The sequence below is a fragment of the Mastigoproctus giganteus genome, chromosome 10 (genome assembly GCF_048544385.1).
Source record: "Mastigoproctus giganteus isolate SK-2022 chromosome 10, ASM4854438v1, whole genome shotgun sequence".
Classification (NCBI taxonomy): Eukaryota; Metazoa; Arthropoda; class Arachnida; order Uropygi; family Thelyphonidae; genus Mastigoproctus; species Mastigoproctus giganteus.
The window spans coordinates 183,453,264-183,479,157 of NC_143584.1; the positions used below are offsets into that span (position 1 = coordinate 183,453,264).

The 25,894-nt window shown below is 38.1% G+C and overlaps 1 protein-coding gene across 2 annotated transcripts in view; it reads left to right on the top strand.

Moving 5' to 3' along the window:
• Nucleotides 1–25,642, top strand: part of LOC150079614 (uncharacterized) — an 88,846-nt gene extending 63,204 nt beyond the window's left edge. For both annotated transcript variants that reach the window (XM_090384158.1, XM_090384159.1), the window contains exons 2-4: nt 2,472–2,534; nt 14,157–15,419; nt 25,060–25,642. In XM_090384158.1, coding sequence (XP_090240284.1) covers nt 2,472–2,534; nt 14,157–14,840 — 747 coding nt within the window. In that variant the 3' untranslated portion in view covers nt 14,841–15,419; nt 25,060–25,642. The remainder of the gene's footprint in view (nt 1–2,471; nt 2,535–14,156; nt 15,420–25,059) is intronic.
• The last annotated feature ends 252 nt before the right edge of the window (nt 25,643–25,894 follow it).

The window sequence follows — 25,894 nt, forward strand, 5'->3', positions numbered from 1 at the left end:
ACTACTTTGATTTATTTAAAATTATCTTTGCTCATTCAAATTGTAATGTGCAAAGATAACTGAACTAGGTTTTTTAAAATGGAATGTAACGATAACTAAAACTTTGAATTAACACGAGGTCTTTTAAACATAAATAGTTTTTAAAATTGAATTGGTAAATTAAAAGACGAATTAACTAAATTTTCTAAATAGCTACTACACCATGATAAAGTCAACGGAATATAAAAGGCCGAAGGCCATTTTTATTACAAAGGGGAAACAGTTTTATGAGTAGCCAACTCTGCAACAAATCTAATAAATTTTATTCATAGGGAATCTATGGCAGTCAAATGTACCATTTTATGGTACCTTTTAATGAGCAGATTATATTTATAATTTCCTCTACTGTCTATAAAGTAATACAAATCTAAAGAATTAACACTAATTAACTCTGTAAATCCCTCATTATGGGACAACCTTATGGGGTTGTCCTATAAAGGAAAAGGCTTACAGTTATTTAATAAAAAGCCATAAAAAAATAAATAAAAGAGAGAAAAACATCATGTAACCTTAATGGTAAAATAGAAACACAGTTTTACTTTAATGATTCCATTCTAGAATTCGATCGCAATGAGATGATCGATCGATCACACAAGAATTATTTAGCGTAATTAATAGTCCTTTCCTGTATATGGCTGCAGTTTTAGGTTTTTTTAAAAGCGTTTTAGAGACTCGGGCCATATTGCACCTTATATATTATGTCTGTAAACTGCGTGTATTCTGTGGTCTATTTGTCTGTTCGATGGACAAAAAACTTTGGGTTTTTCGTCTAGTGAACAGACCCAAAAACCAAAGTTTTCGGAAGGAAAGCCATGAAACTCCTGCCTGAGACCGACTAACCCAGCAACATTGTGAAAAAAAACCTATCAAATTTCCTCATGTAATTGAGTGGATCCAAATCCTGGCCCTTTCAATCCAGTGTGGGGAGGACGGTGCTCGTATGTACTGTGCTACACGCGAGGGCGTACGCATGGCCTACTTAGTGTTGATACGGTACAGAGTGCATCGTTCAAAGATTATGATCACAGCTTCTTCCATTCATTCATTTTATAGCTTTCTCAGACAACCAAACACTGTTTGGTTGTCTAAGAATTTCCTTATGATTTGATATTTGATTCACAATGTGGAAGATTGGGATGTATTCTGAGTCGCGATATGGGTCAATCTGGATACCATAAAGAGGGAGACCTACCTTTTCATTACATCATCTCTGCATGCAGTACTCATGATATTGAATGGAACGAAAAATGGATTTGGAGGATATTACCCATACCGAGATGAGCGAGTAAGAGAAGACTGAAAGAACTTGAAAAGACAAAGGTGGAGACAGCTCATCAGAGGAACTGACCAGTCACAAGACTGAATTACTGGATGATGATGATGATGACGACGACCCACACCGTGGAGCAGTAGCATAATTGCCATACTGCAGTTCAGTTACTGATAATTCCTATATTAAATCTCTAGCATTTTGGCCGTCGTGGATACTCTACTGGTGAGCTTTGATGCTTTCATTTTCACTAATTTCAATAAAGATATATATTGTGAAAAAAGGATATGGGGGAATAGGACCAGGGTATGTCTGACAAGGACAAAAGTTGATGATATGTAGAGCAGATATCATCTTTTAAGATCACAGAAGGTGATATTGTTGGTAGAGTAGGAGAGCTGCAGATTTACTACAGATTTACATACCCACTATTAGGTAGGCGGTCATAACGTTGTGACTAGACAGTGTATTTACCACAATCAAATTCCACATACATTATACTAGAGTGGCACCAGGTTTCCGATATTCCTATTATGTCTGTATTTGTTGGTTTTACTTAAACAGCACTTCAGATTTATTCATCAAATTTAGTTTTACTCTTAGCATTAGTACATCAACATTTAGAGTCTGTCTTTTCATATTCGTTGTGACTCTAACACAGCCCACTGATTAGGGCACTGTTGTCTCGAGGGGCTTCTATATAATTATCAGACTAGTTTTAGCACATTTTAATAAAGTTTAGTACTTTGTTATCAAAGTTTAATATTCTGAAAATGGAAGAATGAAATTATTTTCAATTTCAAAATTATTCTTAAATCACGAAGGTATTTTCTAATTTTAAACTATAATTAATTTATTCGATAATTTTAATTAATATTTAACACGCTGACACCTGTAATTTGACTTATTAAGAAGACAAATTTAAAGACCTATTTCTCTGAATGTTTTGGATTGCACGTTATTGCTCGTATATATGTTAGTTATCAGGCTTGCCCTGAAACGACTAAAAAAATTGATTACATTCCAGAACTCTTGTTAGAAAATAACTTTTAGTACTGAGAGCTGTTTGTAATAACTTAAATATGATTATTACTTGGTGAATGTTTGCATGATTGCGCCATAATATCGAGTTCTAAGGCAATTGTCGACTTTTTATTTTTAGGATAAACTACTAACTAGGCTGGAGGAACATGAACCCGAATTGGCTGTGTCACAAGAAGAAGAGGTTAGTAACATTGCAATTTGTTCATCATATCGGTGTATCTTTTTTCCATATATATATATATATATATATATATATATATATATATATATATATATATATTTCTGTGTCAAAATATTAGAGAATGCAGTTATTAATAAATGAGTAATAAACAATGCTCCTTTGAACTGCTTCTACAAAACTGCACGTGTATCCCTAGGGCTGCTAGCAGATTTCTGTAAAAGTATGATCTACAGATTCCCCAGAGCAGCCTCTCTGATGAATCTTTCGGAAAAATCCTCCAGTTTCTCTTGGGATTTAAATCCAGGAACTGCAGGAGTCAAGAAGATAGCGGATATATTCAGGATGGTCTGTAAATCTTTCCGAATAGTTTGCAGACCTATGCGTAGTGACACTGGTGTCCGGGATTAGGTTGTGTTGTTCAGAATTTTTCCAACGAAGATCAGTCAGGAGCGGTTAGTATATCGTATCTGTAAATTGCATGTATTCTATGGTCGGATTTCATGTTCTGCGGGATAAAAACCCCATTTCTGCAAGACAGAAACCACTCAACCCTCATACGAGACTTCAAAGTGTATTTGGAAGTTAATGGCGGCAACCAGGGTTTCCCCTATATTCGCCGTATTTAAGCATAGCGCCAAAGCCGGCAAAAAAAAAAAAATAATAAAATAATAATAATAATTTAAAATTTAAAATTTTTATTAATTATTTGCAAATAGTGTATGTAAGTGTGTTTTTTATGATGTGTGTATGCCGGCACCGGTGACTCAAATCCCTGACCACCCAATCTTGTCCCTAGCCACGAGGAGGCTGCCAGGAACTACTATATGGCGAAATCACTGAGGGAGCAAACAGGAAAAATCTGAGTGCTCTTGGAATAAAATAAAATAAAGGATAGCTCGAAAGTTTAAAAATTTTTGTAAGTTTATTTTAGAAATTAAGGGTAATTCAACTAAGTTAAAAAAAAAACAAAAAAATTTTTCTTTAAGCCAGTGCAAGAGTGCCCTGTCTTACAGTAGTCTCAATCATAGTAGTTAGGCTACTGAAAAAAAAAAAAAAAAAAAAAAATCTAGAACAAGAGCACTCTGTCTTGTAATGTCTTAATTCAGGTAGTTAGACTACTGAGAGATATAAAAAATTTTAAGTTCATTAGACTTAAAAAAAATAATAAAATTTGACCCCTAGCAATATCAAAAGCCAAAGACATTTGCGAGATAGTGACAGAACCCTGTCCACCCGCAGGGTCTGTCAGAGAAAGCCCTTCATGATCTTACATCCAATAACCAGAATAATAAAAATTTTTATACAATTTTCTACATATGACAAGTTCAATGTTACATTGGTTTCCCCATATTACAGTCATTTCCTAACACATCTGTTGATTAATCCGGAAGTCCATGGATTAGTCTTCTTCTGCGGAAAGCCTTTTCAACGAAAGTGGTCAAGGCCTTATAATTCATTTCTTTTCCACCATATATGTGGAAGATCTGTGACATCATATATTTCAGTTTTGAGATGCAGAGGTAGTCTAAGATCTGTATAGTACACACAATCAAAGATTAAGTGTTGGACGGTCTCTAAAATACCACATTTACAGTTTGGAGACGCAGCCAAACCCAGAGCAAAAAGCTTTGAATTTAGGCTGCCGTGTCCGGAAAGTAGAAAGGTTAAAAATAGACCTGAATTGATCCAAGGCCTTGTACATTTATTAGTTTCCATTACCTGGGGAAAAAATAGGAATGTGACTCTACCAGTAGTAGCGTTCATCCAGTCACGTTGCCAGTCCTCAACATACAGGGTTCTGAGTCTCTTATTGTCTTCTTTGACAGGGACATTTAAATCAAAGACGTAGCTGTCAAAACTTGACAGCAAGCCATGAATTCTACAATACAGTATGTAGCCGTTGATAACTTCATACTTTATTGGTAGTTTACCACATATAACCTGGAGAGCAGAAGTCGAGATTGTTCGGCAAGCTCTTGAGGCAGCCAGTAGGAAAAATCTTTGTGCCTGTGTTAGGAATTTATTTACTGTTTATTAACTCTGCTAGCCCAAGCACCTGCGGCATAGCATACAATTGGGATAAAGAGACAGTTATAGTATAGCTGTAATGTTGATGGTTTAATTTTCCAACTGCGTCTGGTAACTTTTAGCAGTTTGCCCGTAAGGGTTTTAACTTTATTTACAATATATTTTGCGTGGGCATTGAATTGCAGTTTGCTGTTTAAAATTACGCCGAGGTATTTATAAGTACTGACAAGCTTTATATTCTGGTTTTCCAGTTTAATTTTGGGAGGTCTATTAATGTCTAGGCTACCTTTAAACAGCACCTGTCTAGTTTTGTCTATAGATATTACTAACTTATTAGTGCGACACCAAGAGTTCAGGTCTTCCAGGACATCAGTAGCGGTTCCTCAAGGGACAGTCTAGAGTTACCTTCAATTAGGAGGACAAGGTCGTCCGCGTATATTATTTTTGTAACAAGAGGATGAGGTCGAGAGAGCCACCCATCAAGGACCACATTCCAGCAGACAGGGCCAAAAACTGATCCCTGAGGGCAGCCTCTAGAGACAGACCTCGTAACTGAGCAGGAACCACTGGAGACCACGATATTTCTATCGGAAAAGTAATCCGTAATTAGACGGTAAATGGGAATTGAGACCCCGGTCTCCCGGAACCTTGCCAGATCCCTGAGAGAGTACATTCTGATAGATGTGTCGCTTCCGTTATTGCCCCCAGAAATGTCCTACTGAACTTAGAGATGAGAGAGTTAATTTAGACACATTACCAAGTGACAGGATATTCCAATGTTAGATTAGATGAGAAACTCTCGTATATCTGTATGAACAGTTCTCTAATATTTTGATAAGGTAGTTCCATAGCAGGTTATACAATGCATGAAGTAATCTAAAAAACTTAGGCTTATTTCGTTATGCTGTCCATTGTATGTGTAATTTAATTTGACATTATAATCTTATTTTGTAAAGAACTGTAAGAAGCAAGAAATAGAATCCCACCACAGTTTTTTTTTTTTTTTTTAATATAATCTCTAGAACCCAAGTGGAAAATATTACAAAAATAACTGTTGTTCAATGTTATCTATCCATCACGGAGACAAAGTCAAGGATTTCACATCAAGGCAAAAAGGAAAATCAGTCTCTGACCAAATAGTTATACATGTAAATTTGTGGGTCAATTGTCTGAGATACAAAGAAAGTTAGCTTGCCACGTTATTTCAAATTGGTATCGTATGTTGATAATTAGTACGGCTGTCAACAGCTGAATGATGGTCTAACACAAAAAAATTATACAGACATTAAAAATAGCATATAAAACTAATAAAATATATAGTGCACTAAAAGTTAAGGATGGGGATAGAAGGGTATAAAAATATAGATCAGTAAGCCATCTACATCTCTTCCAGTTATGCTATTGCTACAGTAGTTACATTTAAAATAATGTTTATAGAATGAACACAATGTATGAATAATTCAACAGTGTGTGTGTGTGTGTGTGTGTGTGAGAGAGAGAGAGAGAGAGAGAGAGAGAGAGAGAGAGAGAGAGAGAGAGAGTTGACATTATTAGGTCGCATTTCCCCATTTTGTTTCCTCAAAAATTCTCCTCACTAATCATAGTTGATAATCAGTTCAGCAATATCTGACTTCATGAGTTTCTCAGTTGAAATACCCGGACGTTTGGCACTAGATCATTAAAAAACTAGTTCTTATAAACACGCAGCTTGAAAATGCCTACTTGCTGCGTTAACTCTTCTTGAAATTTTGCCAGCAAAACAAGAAGCAGTAAAATAATCTTTCATTTATTTATGCAAAAAAAATTCTAACATTAAATGTCCACTTTCAGTCTTAACGACGCCACATAGACAAATAACTGATTCTTCTCAAAAGAAAACAATCATCGCGGGAAGCAGAACACTTCTTCAGCATTATTCAGTATATGCTAAAGTTAGTCGTCCTGAAATGATTCCTCATTCCCCCATATACCAGTAGTTCACATATAAAAATCCATTGGATTGAGGTTAGAAGAGTGGAAGGCTAACTGCTTCCTCGATCCATTGCTGAAGGAAAATTTTCTTATAGTCAAACCAACGACTGCATTCCACAATGCCAGAGATAATCCATCGAGTTGGCACCGCATTTCTAGTAACACAATAAGATATTAAGATGTGCTTCCGCACTAAGTAAATGCGTAAAAATAACATAGTGATTCAGAAGACTAGCAAAATTTCAAAAATCTTGAACTCAACGAAAGCCATGTTCATTAGAACGTTTTTATTTTTTTTTTTAACTTGCGTGTCCAACGTGACAGTATACACTGTGCTGCCACTTTATTAGGTACATCCCTGCTGTACACACAAATGGTTTGTCCCACAACGTTGCAAGTCACATGACCACAGTTGTGGATATAAATGCAGATGAACAACCTTTCTAGTATCACTTAAGCGTGCAAACCGTAGCAAGAATGGGGAAAAGGAGTGATCTAAACGGACTTCGAACGTGGCATGGTAGTAGGTGCAAGACGTGCTGGACAAAGCATCTCTGAAACGGCAGTTCTCCTGAACCTTTTATGCACCACAGTTTCAAGGTGTATCGATAATGGTGCAACGAATAGAAAACATCCTCTCAACAGCACTCCTGTGGAAGAAAATCGCTTGTTGATGAGAGAGATCAGAGGAGGATGGCTAGAATTGTGCAAGAAAACTGACGGGCCACAATGTCGCACATCACGTCAGAATACAACCTTGGTGCGCAGAACAAAATATCGCAACGGACCACTAGTCGCACTTTGTCGCGAATGGGCTACAACAGCCGACGGCCACATCGCGTACCTTTGTTATCAATGAAGAACAAGAGAGCACGCCTCCTGCGGGCACAGTAACACCAGTACTGGACTATCGAGGATTGGAAAACAGTTGCTTGGTCTGACGAGTCGAAGTTCCTGGTGCATCATGTTGATGAAAGGCTCAGAATTTGGCGAAAACAACATGAATCCATGGACCCGTCATGTCTGACGACTACTGTGCAAGGTGGTGGGGGCCGTGTTATGGTGTGGGGAATGTTTTCTTGGCACACGTTGGGTCCATTGACACCCATAGATTCACGTCTGAATGCTACATCGTACCAAAATATCGTTGCTGACCAAGTGCATCCGTTCATGTTGACAGTTTATCCTCAGTCAGATGGTTACTTCCAGCAGGATAATGCGCCGGTGCACAAAGCGTGAATCACTATGGAATGGTTCCAGGAACATGGCAATGACTTTTCTTTGCTGCAGTGGCCCGCTCAGTCCCACAGATCTTAATCCTATCTTTGGGATGAGCTGGAAAGGGCTGTTCGCTGCAGGCCTATACCTCCGTCGAATCTCAAGGAACTGCGTGACACACTTATGTCTGCATGGTATTCCATTCCCGCACAACGTTTTCAGCATCTTGTTGAATCCATGCCTAGACGAATTCAGGCTGTTTTGAAGGCTAAAGGAGGCTCAACACGCTGCTAGGTAGGTGTACCTAATAAAGTAGCAGCACAGTGTAGTTTCGCTATTTTTCACTCTTTTGAAGAGGTCTGGATTCGAGTCCCAGTGATGACTAAAATAATTTCTAAAGGCCTCTTCAATCGATCTGTAATTAGCCGATGTCAGGTGGAGGGAGTAGAGAGCAGATTTTCCTTATGAATTAATCCGGATTTTTTAGCTGGCACAACATGCAAATTGGTCCCTAAATACACACTTGCACTGACACAACATATAATGGCTCAATATGGCCTCAGTGCTGAAGCGCCTAAGAACCAACAATATCTTCAGCACGCTCTCAAAGTTTGGCAGGAAAGTTCTGAATCACCATGTATATAACAAAAACAGCTAGTAGCGTATTAAGAGGGCTTCCACACTTCAGTTCTATCAGTGAACTGCTCCTTATGATATAGAGGTTCGTACGCCCACTCACAACAATTCTTACCCTGAAGACCATCAATTCATTCCCGTAATAACTGACTTCATTCCACGACAAGGAAAAAAGCTTTTGAGGATTTTACGTTCGTACTAGATAATTACTTGTCAAGAATCAAGTTGTAAACCTAATGTGGAATTCGTCTGTGAAGAGTTTGGCTATATTGGTTATAGGCCCATCTACGATGTTTCTAAACCCAGTTCCTGCAGGACTTATGGTGACGCGCGGTCAGTGGAAAGGAAACTAGTACCATAAACTAGTATGAAACTTCCCTTAGCGAAGGCTTATTAGCTAGTTCTGTGGATTACGTATCTTTCCGTGGTTCAAGGAACTAACGTTTCAGTCGTGTGTAGCCCAGTGGTTCCCAAACTACTGAGATTTACGGACCCTTTCAAAAATCGAAAAAAAAAAAAAAAAAAAAATATATATATATATATATATATATATATATTTGTATTTAATCTATTATGAAATGATGGAATGAAAGTAAGAGTGTTAAAATGCATTTCATGGCCCGCTTATTTCTTTTTTGCCTAATGGCCTGCTTATTACTTTTATCCTAAAGTTTTATCATAAGGTACAATTTACGCTCTTACAGTAATACTTATATATATATATATATATATATGGTCGGCCTCCGTTTCGCGGACCCCAGTTTGGGAAACGCTGGTGTAGCCTATCAGTCGTCGATATTCGACAAGCAGTTTAAACCAAACAGTGGCCATACACGAAGTTGATGGACCTCAGAGCCTTAAACTATGCTTGAAGAAAAATTAACCGACCTGAAGAGTCTACTACACTCATTCACGCTACAGCGTTCAGAATGCGGAAGTTTGCTGTAGCGATGATAGCGTGTATGTGTGTGCGGTGTGGGAGGGAATATTTGATTTAATTTGAATTTAAATTTGAACCCTACTGAAGTCCCAACCCCACCCCACATTACGCAAATCTGACTGCAATTCACAGAAAATTCTAGATTCTAGGATATGTAAAGCGGGTGTTAGCAGAACATTAGACTTTTTTTTTTTTTTCAATAAAATTTACAACCTTTAATGAACATATACAACATTTACATAAAAAAAAAATAATTACATACAAGCATACCAATTTCAATATATTTGAACCATACTACAGCACACTACACTATCTCTCTCTCATCAACTATTCTCAATTTACAAATTATTAACATCAGTTTGTATCAGTTGTATCGTACTAAATACGAATCCTCGATGATTACTCTATCATTCTCTTCCATTACCAATTTTTATCACTTGCATCAGTAAAACTCATTTCAACTCTTATTACTATTTTTGTATATTTGTTTCTAGCCTTTAACAAATGAAATGTATTGCAACAGGTATCCTCTTACCTCAGTAATGTTCACTATAAATCTCTCATTCTACCTTAATAACTCTCTAGTTACCATCTTAGTCACTCCTCTTTACTCATGAGGTTTATCTATTAATAAAATTTCTTTCTCTGTACCCTCATCTGGTATGTTATCTTGTGTTGGAACCTGGCCTAATTTAATGATATAGGTTAACATATCCTTACAGTACTACCCCTTAAATATAATTTCTTTACTTATTCCTTTATACTATTACTTTCTTTTTATTACTCCTGTATCACCCTTACGTTATTTCATAATAATTAACATTCATAACAAATTGCCTCAACCTTAGTAACTAACTTGCTTAATACAACAGGAATGTTCCTTTTTTAAAAGGACTACCACTCAATTGCTTACAGAGCTAGGTTATGAGTCCTTGAGTTCAGGGTTCAATAAAAAAAAAACAGGAACAGATTTACGTTCCAAAATGACCGCTACTTCCAATTCCCTTGCGCTCAGGCTTCCTTCGTGGCAGACAGGCTTTCTTCCATTTCTTGGGCACTCTGCTTTCCTTAGTGGCAGACAGGCTTTCATTCTTTTGCTCACATATCTGCAAAACTGGCTATTTCTCAATAGGCTGGAACCTAGACACAAGAGTAGTCTCTTACACGACAAAACTTCGGAGGTACATCTTGCGATTTCGTTGCTAAGGACGCCGATCACCCTATCACTGCCCTCCGATGCCGGACCAGGCTTTCTTTCTCTTCTTGGCTCACATATCTGCACAAATGGCCATTATCACTGTCTTCCGATGCCGAACCAGGTTTTGTTTTTCTGACATTTTTCTTCTTTTTTCTTTTTCATCTTGCTACCACCAGATGTGAACTCTGGCCACCAAAAAATTTACTTCCACTTCAACCCGCAAACTCATGACTTTCTCTTTAGACCACAGAGAAGCCAGATACAGAGTGGACACTTTCTCAATTACTCCCCCCGAACTTTTCTTTTTCCCTCAAGTTTGGAACGCCTCCCCCAAGGACTCACAACCAATCCTCATACTCTGCTTAATTTTCATTCCTTTTTACTTGCTAAAACATCTCACCCCAGCTTTCTCCCTAGTGCACAAACCAACCCTTCTCTAGAATTTTTTTTTTTTTTTTCACACAGCAGTATGACCTTTTCATGTTTGCCGGTCACCTCCAAAACACTCATTTTCGTGTTCACACTTTCTCTGCTAAATATGACCAACTTGCCAAAATATCGGTCACCTTGACGCCGTTTTCTTTTGACGCGAACACTGGACGTCCACTAATTTCCTGTTCACTTCCTAACGGTGACTTAGATCAAAAGAGACGCTTCGTAATCCCATTTTTCGGTTCTATTGTTCTTGTCCTCAGTAACCCTTTCACGTCTGTTCTCAAATAGCACCCTCTACCTAGTCCTGCTGTACCTGTTAGCACTCTTACATTATTCGAAATTACTTGTTTCCATTTAGCCACTATTTTAATTCCCACGCCTAAAACTGTACATTACTAAATCCAGTGTTCTTCCAACTTTAACCTTTTTTTACATTCAACCTAAATATTCTATCTTAATATTTACTATCTTTAAATTAATACTCGGGCATTAATACTAATACTAATTTTAATTTTCCATTGCCCTTCCCGGATTTATTTTATCAAAACAAATATTTCTATTATATTTGTAAGATCTACATCCTACAAGTGGGATTATCAACAATAGGGTGGACGAGACGACCCACGTAATAGCCACTTCTTCATTGATATTGAAAACGATTCCCTTTGCTTAATTTCAACTTTCTCTCATTGTTATACATCATAATTACCATAATGATAATTGTTCTGCAATATCATGAACTTTGCGATGCCGCTCGTATAGCATATGATCGATGCAGTTGGAGGAATTTGTTGGTGGCCACAATAGCTCCTCAGGGAACTATGTGACTGGAAGAAGAAGAATAATGAACATATGGTCATGATGGACATCTCCTAGTGCTGTTCCATCTATTCCTGTTTCAAAATATATTTCAAAAAATGAATTACACTCTCCCGTGGGAAAAGCGCCTTCTTCTCTTGGTGATCCATCCATGCAGCCAGATGCATGGGAGCCAGCATCAGTGTTGTAGTGACCCTGAGTACTAATGAGCCCCTGATTTAATTCTCTCCAGGGTATCAACCTCCTCTCCCCCCCTCAGGCCCCTAATCTCGTTTATAAAAAAAAAAAAACATTGAATTTTCGTTTCATTAACCCACTCCTTCGCATCTAACAGGCACAAAAACAATCTCTAGAACTATTACATCCTGCTAGGGACAGCTCCGATTACATGGCAGATGCAAGCAATAAAATTTTGACCCACAGGAAAATTACCTACATCATAATTATAACATCGCAATTCTTTTCCTATTCAGAATCATGAATCATGCCTCCCTGAGTCATGCTAACTTTGCTAGATCTTCTTTTAACCATAATTAGGAAAAATATCACAATATGCTTAATAAGATCATATACTCAAGAAATCTATTTATAATACTTTTTTTTAAACTATGCAACACTACAGTTTTAAATATAGGTGTGATCAGACTAGATCGAAAATTATCAATTATCGATACTTATTTTCGCAACTTTTGAACTGTTCCAAAATACACTAGAAAACAATCTGACAACCAACATGCACAGTTTATTATTAACGATCGTTAAAAATCAATATTGCAGCGACAAATGCCGCTGCAAAGCTAATTTACACGGTTTTTATGAAGTTTTCTTGGTACTTATCATTATTTGCAAATCATGTGTAAAATCACACAGGAATTGTCAATATTATATATGTTGTAAATCGATAGTATCTAATTCTAAGAGCAGTGTTTTTCGGATTCAGATCTATTGTATTGTAATCATATACAAAAGTTTTATGAAGGACGTAACAGACAACCATTTTAAAAACATTCCGCGAGTATGCATACGTGAAATGTTTCTGATACCTGCCTTAAAAAATACATTCTTAAAGAAACAACAAGAGAAGTAATCAGACTTCCTGTGTGGGTATTTTTTTTTTAAAAATATACTATACTAAAAGGCCATTGAAATAGGAACCTATCCTAATGGGGGAAGTGGACTGAGCACGAACATTGTTATGATTTTCTATTTACCTATTTTTGGCACCAAGTAGAAAAGCTTCACCATCGCTGCTCTAGGTCCTGTGCCATTGCAAAGCCTTTTTTTTTTTTTTTCCCTGTTTATACTCCGGCACGACAACCAAGTCAGTAGAGTTTACAATAAATCGTCAATACAAATATTTGTCGTATTTAGCAGTCACGGGCTTGAACCCCGGTCCACTCAAGGAACGCGTGCTATGCACTCTCGCTCCTGACCACTGGGCTACGTCGAAGTCCTATCGCACCTCCACTGCCGACCACATACAGACATCAGTGTTCCCGCTTTTCTCTAATGGTGGTGGCATCTTCCAGCAGGATAATGAACCGGACCAGACGTGTGCAGGAAAGATTTACTGAACTTTGAAGGCTTTACCATCCTCTAGTGGCCCCCAATTCCCATAACTTTAATCCCATCGAACAGACTGCCAATATTTATTCACCGTCTACCAACATGGGACAATTTTAAGTTGTCATATAGATAGCATGGGGATCCATATCCCCAGATATGTTCATGTATCGTATAATAACCATGCCGCAATGTACGAGTAATATGGTCTAAGTCCCTGACGTGCCTAAAACCAACAACAACGTATGCAAACTATTCTGCGAGCCTATTGAGGCTAGCCTTATTAGATTGTTTTTAATTTTTAGGAGCATCAGTGACTTGGGCCATATTTCTCCATTGTGTATTATGTCTGTTGAGCTGTGCGTGTGTGTACGCCGAGTTGCATGTTGTGCGGGCTGAAAAACCGAATTAACTGAAGAGGAAAAACCGTACTTCTTTCGCCTGAGATCGACTAACTACAGGCCTGACTGAAGAGACCTGCAGAAATTTCTCCAGTCATCAACAGGATTCGAAACCAGACCTCTCAAAACTAGTGACAAATGTCGAAACCACTGTACTATCATGGAGAAGGTAAACAGACCTAATTAAATGTCTCCCTTCAGTATACAGAGTTTTCAGCTTAAATCTAACTGTAGAAATTAAAAAAAAAACAACTTAAGTTTGAAATTTACGTCAACATATTTTAATATTATGCTGTATTTATTAAATCATGGAGACAGAGCATCATTAGGTATTCGTAAAAATTAAGTTGTTAAATTGACCAATTTATATTTAACGCGAGTAAACTCTTCGTTCTTATCCTGTTTTGTTCCAGTGTGCCATCTGCATCAGTGCCAAGGCTACCATGCAAACCTTTCCCTGTGGGCATAAAGTGGTATGTCGGAAATGCTTTGTGAAGACCATCCAAATGGCCGTTTCCCAGAGGATGTTGCCACTTCGTTGTGTTATTTGCCGCGCCAAGATCCTCCGACTGAAACAGTCCGCCCACCCCGCCGCCGAAACAATGGGGAGTGCTTCCTTTCCGTCCGTTATATCTTGCAGGTCATCTCTTCCACCCCACGTAGTTGCCGAGCACCTGGTGTTTTCGAGTTTGGCCAGAGGATCGTCTTCATGCCTCTCTACTCTGAGGAAAGATGCCACTCTCGGAACTGCTGAAGATCGCAATCTCCAACAACTTGGCTTCCCATGTGCCAAAGTGATATTAAAGACACCGCACTGGCGCCGTCCTAGGGCCCGTTCCCGTACTACTCCGCTCTTGCCGATTCCGGAAATGGAAGAATTGGAATTGGTACAGTCCGTACGATCAGTTTCGCCGCATTTATGCGCTGACAAGTCTGCTCAATTTAAGTTTAAATCAAATCCAGATGATGACATTCCAACCGGTATTCAATTAGCCTCAAGGGAAAGCGGAAAGAATAAAGTGAGCACGTGGTCTGCTTTGGCACGGTTATATCCGTTCCGTACTCCGTCACTTCTAAAGAGATTTCGCCGAAAATAAAATAATGGCAATAAACTTTCCCAAAAGATGCTTTTTTTTTTTTTTTGTAGGCAAACTATCTAAAGTTGCATATATCTTTTAAGTTTGCATTTTGTGAAGACGTTCTGTTTGGAAAGTTGATAATGTTGTGTTGTACTTATGTAAAAAAGAAAAACGTCAAACTCTGCATTCACCTGTTGTCAGCAGGGCATAAACATTGCTTTTCGCTACTACTACTGTGAGAACTGCTTCAGTGGCTCTTTATATACATGTGTTTTTCATTAAGTTAATACATCCTTTCAATGTTTGTATTTATTCCGCGTGCTTAACATTAAAAGAAAAAAAAATTAAGATCGCTGCATTGCCACAAAATACACTGGCTGTGGAACAGAGAGGACAAGATTTACTGTTGAGTAACTTTGGTAGAGGAAACATGCTTTGGTGGGCCGCTGATTAATTTCGAAGTATTTTCCATTCCCATGGATTTCGAAGAGAAGACCACTAACTGTCAACAATATGTGCCAAATAAATTTTATATATCGAAATCATTCAAGATGTTTTCATTTCAATTACTACATCTTCCTCTTGCATTTTAAAGAGGTAAGCTATTTTTTAAAATCCTTTTAGGTTTTCAAATTTTTTAGCGCTTTAAAATTATTTCATATTTTTAAATTGTATATTAATTTAATTAAATTTAAAATTTTGCTTAATAAGCAAATTTTTAAATCATGTATATTTAGAATTATTTAATATTTATTTTTAAAATTGAATTTTAATTTGTTTTGTTGGAGAAGGACGTTACGTGGTGGTTTTCCACGTAATCTAGATTTTGGACGGGCAAGGTTCCCGAAAAGTAACCTTAATGTATAGTGATTTAGTTAATAGCTAAATAAACTGTCTTGCTATTCACGTAGTATAAGAGTGATCATTATAGAAATCTAGATTTAATTCAGTTTCTTGTTTAATAATCAATTTTTTTAAATTGTATTTTTAGAATTATTTAATATTTCTTGTTTTAAATTGATATGAGTTAAATTAAATTTTTGTTTAATAATCAATTTCTTAAATTATGTACTTTTTAATATTATATCATTTTTATTTAATATTTTAGCATCTTTATCATGCTAATTGTGTACGAATGAGATTATAGTGTATGTTAAGGGCTGTTGTTTTCACGGTGTTTCAGGCGTATCAGGAGAATTTACATATTGTGCCATATATATTATGTCTAAATTGTGTGTTCTGTGATTGTTTTGCCTGTTTTATGAACAAAAAACCATGCTACCTTCGCAATAAGACGGACTAACTCAGCCACGTTGTGAAAAAAGGCAACAAACATTCCTAGGGTAATTATTAATGGGATTCGAACCCAGTCGGTGCGAGGAGGTGATTATATAATCTGTGCTACAAGAAGGTAGCACAGTTGATATAATCACCAATTACTCCTCAAGGGTTCGTGTACAATACACTATGTATTTATGTGCAATATCTTCATATTAGGGATATTCCTGCAAATTTTCCCCTACATGACACTAAGTCTAATTGCAAAAGAGCTACAACACTTGTCTAAACATTGTAATTTTGACAATTAGCAAATTCCGTCATATTTATCGAATGATGAATTAGCCAACATTTTGTCACTGTCAATGAGATACAAATTCGAGCTTTATGCGATCGTTGGTCAGTAAATATCCACTTTCACCTACAACCCTTAGTTTTACATACTCGTATACTGATAATTACGGCGCCTCCGTAGCCAGGTGGGAAGGAGCACCAGTGTGTAACACACGCTTCTTGATTAGACCGGGGTTCGAGCCCGTCACCACCAAATATGGAGGATGCGGAAAGGTCAGGGAATGACCACCGCACATCCCCGGAGCAATATGGCCTTAGTTGCTAATGCTCCTAAAAACCAAATAACAACAACAACAACTGATAATTAATAGTTAACTTAAGAAACTTGTCACAACAGATAATGCTATCTAAAATTATTCAAATAATTAAATAAAAAGAAACAAGTTAGGCCTAAACATGATTCTGCGTAAAAATTCTCTAATGAGTTAAAATCCTTCACATGCAACAACTGATATTATAAATCGAAGAAGGAATAAGATTTTAAAAGCTCTTCAAACTTTTACTTAAAATTACTTCAAAGTCTAATTATAACCAACCTTCTAATCAGACCGTGCTCATATTATTACAATCACGTTCAACGTTCTTAATACTTTCACTGCAAATTTTAAGCGCCATCTAACTTTTCTAATTATAATATTGTATAATCTTCCCAATTCTTACAACATAACATATTTTAAGAAATTTCAATATTGAAGTTTCGTTCCACACATTTAGGCTTGGGGAAAGAACACGACGTAGTAATTAGTTGCAGACCCTTAAAAAAAAAAAAAAAAAAAAAACAGAGGGAACCAAACTATTCTGTAAAACATAAAAATAAAAATACACCTATAATTTTACACGAATATTATTAGTATCAGTATGAATATCGTCCATGTAGTGGGAAAGGAAGCCAGAAGACTTTGCTGCAACGATAAATAAATAAACAACAACAAAAACAGCAACGACAAAAATAATAGTTTTGTTTCTCTCGTCCTATAGATATTGGTATAGTAGACTTTGCCTTCGTTCTAGTCCCGTCGATGACGGGAGGAATTTGTATGAATCTTTTCACAACGTGGTTGAGTTAGTCGGTCAACCACTAACTCCCAGAAACTCGGGTTTTTGATCCAGAAAAACAGAAAATCGACTTCAAAACACATGCAATTTACAGATAATATACACGGAGCAATATGGTCTTAGTCACTGATGCTCTTAAAACCCTACAACAGCAACAACAACCAGTAGGCCTTTGAACTTTATCAAGCTATCAACCTGACTACCCATGAGAGTAACTTATTCCAAAGATAGGCTAACAAGTTGCTGACTGAAGGAAAACTTCTTACAATACGGTCTATAATTCTTCCACTTCAGTTTTCATTTATGTCTCCTATTTAAAACTATGTTTAATACCATGAATATTTCAAACATTAATTTATTTTAACAACGCACAGAGCCTCATAGCCTTCATTCGCATCCCTCCCCTACCAAGAACTGTAGCACACATATATTCGAGGCCTTTCCTTATATGGGCACCCTTTGGCCAATTTCATCAGACGACTTGTCGTCTTTGGATCTTTAAAGAAGTTCGATGGTTTTTCGTAGGCTTGGCCTACATACAGTACATAGACAAAATGTTCCAAGTGCAGTTTCCCAACTGCCTTATATAGTGAAATTTTATTTCCCCCATCTGTACAAGCAATTGTTCGAAAACTCATAGACTGGACATTATAAGGTCCCTCTTTGCTGTCTGCACTGCTCAGAGAATTTCAGTTCTGCCTGGCTTGTAATCCCCAAAATACTTTCCTCCTGTACTGTTTTGAATTCAATCCATCGTAGTCTATGTTATTTTGCAGTTATTTCCCAAGTATTATTAGCCTTGCATTTTGCAGCTTTAGAATATTGTTTCACACTTGGCTGATCATTCTAGAAGTTATCTTGGTCATTCTGAACGAACTCCGCGTAGCAGTAGGCTTTAGTCATTTTCAAGGTACTATAGACATCACTCTCACTCTCTGTATTCCTTCATAAATATCATTTAAGAAAATCAGAAACAGTAACAGTGCCAGCATCTGTCGCTGAAGAAACTCGCTTCTTACTGTAGTCAAAGCTAAGGATAATCATTAATCAGAACTCTTTTCCTCCAATCATATTGTCATTCCAATCCTTTGACTGTGATTCCAATATGTTCTAGCTTATACAGCAATAGCTCGTACAGGAGTGAGTAATATATTTTGCTAAAGTGAAGATTAACAATGTCAATGTTATTTCCTGCATACAATTCACGTGCGACACTAATATAATAGTTTCTCAGACAATTAAACAAGGTTTTCAGTTTACAAAACAGTTGTGTTCCATTGAAATACCATTTCTATTTAGATGACCTTGTATTGCATTCTTAATAATCGCCTCTATGATTCTTCCTATCACTGAAGTCACAGCAACCGGTGCGTAATCCTCCAATCCAAGAAAACCTTCATCCTTCCCCCCACTCCGATTCCAGTGGATCAGAGTCTTAAAGAGTTTGATGAATTTCCCTCACCGCTTCCCTCAAAGTCACTTGGTATTTCTCGCCTTACTACAGGGGGCTTATTCGCTTTCAGGCACAAAAGCTTTTGTAATAAACAAGCTTTTGTTGTATTCAGCTTCAGTTTCTTCTTGCCATGAAAGAACTTTTATCTGCCAAGATCTATTGGATGTACTCATTCAGTTCTCAGCTGTATCATCTCAGTTATCAAAGACTATATCACATGTTTTGTAAGGGTTTCTTTGCTTTGCTTTATCTTCTTTATACTGTATTTATATAATATCGGTGTAAATACACCATAGTTCTACTATGGTGTATTTACACCGATATTATATAGTTTTACCATAGTTCTACTATGGTGTATTTACACCGATATTATATAAATACAGTGGTGTATTTACACCGATACATATTATATAGTTAATTATCAAAACCCATAAGGATTATGCCTAGTGCATTTAATTTTCCAAATACTGTATTCATATACGCGTAAAACGCTTTATTCCCATTCTTTGCTATTTTAGTCATTAGCTCATTTTTATGACCATTGTATTCAGCCTGATTTCCCAGAACATTTAAACTCTTTTTATCTGTCCAGTACTATGACGAAATTTAGTAATTTTCCCTCCACAGAAGAATAAAGAGAAAAATTTAGCTTGTTGTTGTTGGGTTTTTATGAGCATCGGCAACTAAGGCCATATTGCTCCGTGTAATTGTCTGTAAATTGTGTGTGTTCTGAGTCGATTTTCTGTTTGCTTGAAGGAAAACCATGCTATCCTCGCCTGAGACCGAATAACTCAGCCACGTTGTGAAAAAGGCCCATAAAAATTCCTTTCTTCATCGACGGGATTCGAACTCAGGTCTGTTCCACCCGGTGTGGGGAGAACGGCGATCCTACCAACGGCAGTTCTACGCATGTGTTTTATTTGCTTAATTTTTTCTATGATACAGAAATGCAGATTATACTAAGGGTGGCAGAGTTGTCAATGACAGTAACGACGGTACACTGTTGCAACAGGATCTGGAAAAGTTGGACAGATCGGCGGAGAGTTGGCAACTGAAGTTTAACTTGGCAAATGCAAAGTATTGCATATGGGTAGCATTAACCCCAGAGTAACGTACCATCTGTGCGGTACAACGCTCAAGAGTAGTGGAGAATGAAAAATATCTGGGGATAATTGTGCCGTCAGATATAAAGTTTACAGAGCAGTGCTGACAGGCTTCCAGAGCAGCTTATGAGGTCTTGTCAATGATATATATCAGCTTTGCTAGCAGGGATAAGGAGGTGATTATCCCTTTTAGGAAGGATGTAGAGCTGCTAGAACGAGTACAGAGAAGGCCAACGAGATTGATGAAGCGAACAAAGGTAATATTACCAAGAAAGGCTGCTACTAATGCTGATGCTAAAATAGCCACTTTGGTGGAACAATTATTGCAATGCCTTAGAATAAAAATGAACAGTGGAGTTTTATTTTAATTTGTAATGATTCCAAAAAAAAAAAAAAAAAAAAAAAATGTTGAAACCTTTAGTACACTTGTACACTCGAGGAATGAGAAGACGAAAGAAAATTGTCGACAATGAATATGGTTTCTGTAAGTTATAATTTCCAGGAAACAACTATGAATTTAGATTATTTGTATTATTCTGAAGAATAGAAGTAAAGATAATGACAAACAGGATGAAAAGTTATGTAGTGGCAAAGTATTTAGAGTTAGGCGCCATCCGTGGTTTCCCACATCTGCGCCATATGTACTCTGTGATGGAATGCAGAACTATTGCATAAGCCAGAAAAAAGTGTAGTGTCTGGTTTATGCAGTATTATGTTATGTTCTGTTGTTGTGTCTCTGGCTACTTGGCCGCAGGGTCCCTAATGGAACCCTACGTTGCCCGCCACCACCACTGGGAGGTGAGCCAGGCTGCCTTCATATTCTGGCTGATCTCCGCCAGGATCGCCTGAGCTTTCTGGACGGAGACCGAACAAAAAAAAAAAAAAAAAAAAAAAGGGAAGAGAGTGGGGAAGATAGTAGAAGTGGTGGAGTCAAAATAGGCAAAAGGAGGAGGATGAGGAAAGACGGCACGGCATTCTCCAACGGAAAGCAGAGGTGAGAAGGGAGAAGTAGGAATCACCCCTGGTCTGGGAGCCAACCGAAGGCCAGGGAAAGGAATACAGCTTGCAGAACAAGGGAGGTCTGCAAAGTTGGGAAGGTGCAACGGGAAGTGTCTGAGTTTGATTTCTATCAGTTCAGTGCAGTCATTCCAACGAGGAAGATGTCCAGTTAGGTGTTCATTCAGTTCTGATAGTGGCCGGTGATGAGGGAAGAGCAAGTACGAGGAGAGATCACAGCGGTTTCAGGAACGTCTGGTATGGATGTCTATGTTGTGGGATCAGACGTGGAGAGATGATACTAACGCCTTTTGAAGACTGCTGAGGCATACCTGCTAAAAGCTAAAAACGCTTCTTTTGATTTTAACAGGTTGCTTTCCGGGCTGAGTGTGAGTAAATTTATATCCAGTAACAGGTGATTACGTAGGTCTAGCTAGATGTTACACGAGTGCATTACGTGGTGCCAGTCCTCCAGTTCTCCACAAACACAGTGGGCTTTGTTTACAAGCCAAAAGTCTTGAAGTCGCTTTTTGAATGACCCATGTCCTGTCAGAAGAAAAGTAGCGTGTAAATTAGGGAAGAACCAGCCAAGTCTTTGTTTGTTGAGGTAGGAGACACTAGGTAGAAATAGCTTGGTAGTAATGCCTTTGGTGGAATCATCCCAACGGATTTGCCAGAGGGAAACAAGTTCCTGCCAAGGACGCCGGAGTTCTTGTTTCGGATCTGCATCGACAATAGTTTTTATCCCCAGGAATTCAGTTCTTTGTTCTTTCTGATGGCATGTTAAAGCGCTGTGAAGGCCGCTTGGAGGTCAAGGGGGATACAACCTGTTAATATTTGTAGTGCTGCTGTTGAGGTCGTTCTACACGCCCGAGTCATTTTTAGTAACATCAACCGTTGTATCTGCAGAATAACGGTCCTAGTGCTGATGATGGACAAACGATGGAACCATACGGCAGCGCCGTATGTTACGAAGGGTACAAAAAGAGCTGAATAAAGAAGGTGGAGTGCAGGTCCCTTAAGATCCCAGTCTTTGAGGGTGAAGCGAGTAAGCATATTGATATAATTTTTGGCCTTCTCTTTCATGGACTTTAGATGTGTCATTAAAGTTCTGCGATCATCTAGGGTGACACCTAAATATTTGAATGAACGTTGATTCTTGAGTGCATGTCCTTCATAACGAATGGTTGGTGGTCTGTTGATGTCAAGACGGACTTTGAGAAGCAGGGTTCTGCTTTTATCTGTAGAGATTTCCAGCTTATTCTCTTCAGCCCAAACCGACAGAGCATTCAAGACTGTGTTGGCTTTGGTCTCAATAGCTGCACGAGTAGGGCCCTCAACAACGATAACCAGGTCATCTGCATAGGAGAACTGTGTGGTGTGGGGGAAAGTCCTGCAGGAGCCATTCATCCAGAATCATATTCCAAATGGCTGGCCCCAGAACAGAGCCCTGCGGGCAGCCTCTGATGAGTTGGCGGGTGATACTATGAAATTTTGTTTTCATGGTAACTTTTCTGTTATAGAAGTAATCTGTAAGACATTTGAAGATGTTGAGGGAGCAGCCAGATATTCTGGCTCGCCGCAAGTCCCTGGCCACCAGACGGTGTCAAAAGCTCCCTTATAATCAATAAAAATCGCCAGTACGTAACGGGCATCAGAATTATCTGCTAGCTGAGTGGTTTTCAGTAGTGCATCAATAGTTGAGCACCCCTGCTTGAAGCCAAACTGGAGTGTAGAGGCGAGTCCTTTGGTTTCGTAGACAGACTAAAGACGGATGAGAAGTAACCTCTCAAATACTTTTCCTAATATTGGCAATAGAGTAATTGGACGGTATGTTTTGGCTGCACCAGTGGAACGATTTGGATCCTTCTGTAAGAGCCTGAGGTTGGCGTGTTTCCAACGTGTAGGAAAGGAGCCTTCATTAAGACACGTGTTGAATAGTTGTACTAGAACATCGGGTGCAACAGACCAAAGGTGCTTGATGGATTCCCCCTCGATGAGGTCCAGTCCGGGAGCTTTTCCATTTTGGATTTTATTTATGGCTAATGCAACCTCCTCTTCTGTGAAGGGTTCTTCTGTGGCCGAGGGCAAGTAGCCCTGATTCTCAGTGATGACGTTTCTATGTACTTCAGTGTCATGATCAGGATTGTTTTGGTAGACTATTGCGTCTAGAATCTTGTTCATTGTCTCTTTCCAGGAAAGCGTCTCCGAGGAGCCCTCAGAACTGATAGAATTTATGATATCTGTGGACCCAACTTTGTTCCCTATGAGCTTGTGCACCAAACCCCAAGGGTTTTTATTGCCTTCCGTCTCCACCAGGGCTTCGTAGTCGAACAGTAAATGGATGCTGGCTGGTTACTAGACGTTTTAAACTTGTTAGAAGGAAGTAATGGATTCCATACGCCGATTCAGAAGACCAGTGCTCTTGGATATATCCAAAGATGGGGGGGGGGGAGAAACTGATTTACCATGTTGTTCTCTTTGGAACGGAACTGAGGCTCTCGTAAGCCCACAGTTGGTATATTCATCGCCCTCCCCACACCAGCAGAAAAGACCCGAGTTTGAACAGTGAACACATCTACCTACTTTTTTGGATTTTCTCCGCACTTTATCCAAGTTTTTGGTATGTGAAGATCGAAATCTTCCTACAAGACCTTCCTATTGAACTATACCATCTTGTTCTGGTTCGACTATTATTCCAAAATGTCCCAAAGAGGTTCAGTTGGATTCAGCTGAGTACAGACTGTACTCACTGTTAGTGCAGTACGTTCTGGATGAAACTGTTTTTTTTTTGTTTTTTTTCGGCATATACCACATCCCAGTATGTCCATCCGACGTATGGACAGCGTAGCGTGAGTCATCACTCCACATCCCGTAGATCCACTGCTGCAATGTCCAATGTTTCAGTTCTCCGTAATCAGTATAGTCGGTGGGACACAGATAGCACAAAACTTCAGCTTACAAGCAACTGTGTGACAATGGTAACTTATTATTTGGTGTTTCTCTGATGGCTGTTGGTCCTGCACTTTATCCTAGTTCTGTGAACTGTCTTTAGCATGAGCGCATTAGGGGTGCTTTTGTGATTTCATCCACTGTTCATTTCAACTCACAACATGTTCTGGGGTATGACTGGTTTTGTATAAATGGTCGTGTTACTTACTCTTTTCTATTAATTACGATATTGGCAACAGTCCAATATTTTTTTTGTTGTAGACTTTTAGGCGCATCAGCGACTTAGGCCGCGTTGCGCCGTATATATTGCGTCTGTAAATTGCATGTGTTCTGTGGTCGATTTGCTATTTGCTAGAGGCTCTCGTAAGCCTCTAGCAAATAGCAAATAGCGAGTTTCCAGGAGAAAAAACATGCTACCCTTGCCTGAGACCGACTAACTCAGCCACGTTGTGAGAAAGGCTCATAAAAGTTCCCCACGTCATCGACGGGATTCGAAATCAGGTCTTTCCCACTTGGCGTAGGTTTAACAACAGTTTTTAAACTGTGCTACTGGCGAGCGCTTTATGTCACCTCTGGAATAACCATTAATTAGGGGTTAGATGTCTCAGCTATAACCGGGGGATGCACATGTTAAAAGAGAAGTTGGGTAATTCATGGTAAGCACAGAGATGCCATGAGGCGTCGATAGATTTTATCTGTAAATTGCATGAGTGCTCAACCAGTTTACATTGATGGAAAACCTAAATTTCTGGGATAAAAATCTTTCTCTCGGCTGTTCTGCTACAGAAACTGAACTGTGGACGATTTCCGAGCAATGCCAAGTAAAGAGCTAACTAAATTGTCACAGGGAATAAGAAATATCTTATCTTAAAACTTAACTCTTAAAGGCTCTTAACTTTTTTTATAAATAAAAAAATTTCTAGGATACTCATTTTATTTTAACTAGGATATATAGAAGTAAAAAGATATATTTAAGTTGGATTTCTGTGTAAGTTAACTTTTTTAAATTATAACTCTTTCTCTCTCTTTTTTTTTTTTTTTATAGGCTGAGACCTTATTAAAGCGCTTATGTACAACTTCAAGGCTGAGTATTGACATTAATACCAATTCCATCCTCAATTTCTACGAAAGCAGTTCGGATGTGATTATCAAGTTCATATTGATCATAATTCATTTCTTTTTTCTAGATACTGAAAATCGAACAAAATATTTCTTTATTCTTTCACAATTAATTATAACAACTCTTGAAACTTTGCTTATAAAATCAAGCTCCTTTGCTAAGAGAAATCTAGTCCAGACTAATAATTTTGTTTGTACATCACAAAGAAAGAGAAGAGAAAGCCATCAAGTGAAGAGCGTGGAAAAGGATTTCTTTGGACTGTTATTCGTACTTCAACATTTCTAATGTAATAGCTGCTGTCTTTCAACTTCCTTCACATTGTAAGACATGGACTAGCCAAGTCTCTAATTCTGCATCACCCAATAACACTTTGCTCAAGATGATGTTCGGCATTTCCCTCTATGTTGTACACATCAAAGACGTACTTCCGTTCTTTTGAACACTGTAAATCCGTTCATTGTATTTATGTCAAACGCCATTCATTCAAATAAAAATTAAGATAATAGTTTCTTGTGTAATGTTTTTTGTAAGATTTACATACGAGTACAATAAAAACAGGCACCTCCTTCAGGTTAAAATTTATAGAAACAGAATAAGCGCATACAGTGATCAGTTCCTCCACTGCTCTGCAGAGATGAGAAAAAGACAAGGGTAGAATATATTTGAAAGCACTGAAGAGTGAAATACAACTAGTCCTTTGATCCAATTTGAAGAACAAGAATAGTTACAGATCCAAATCATTTCAAGCTTAAAATCAATA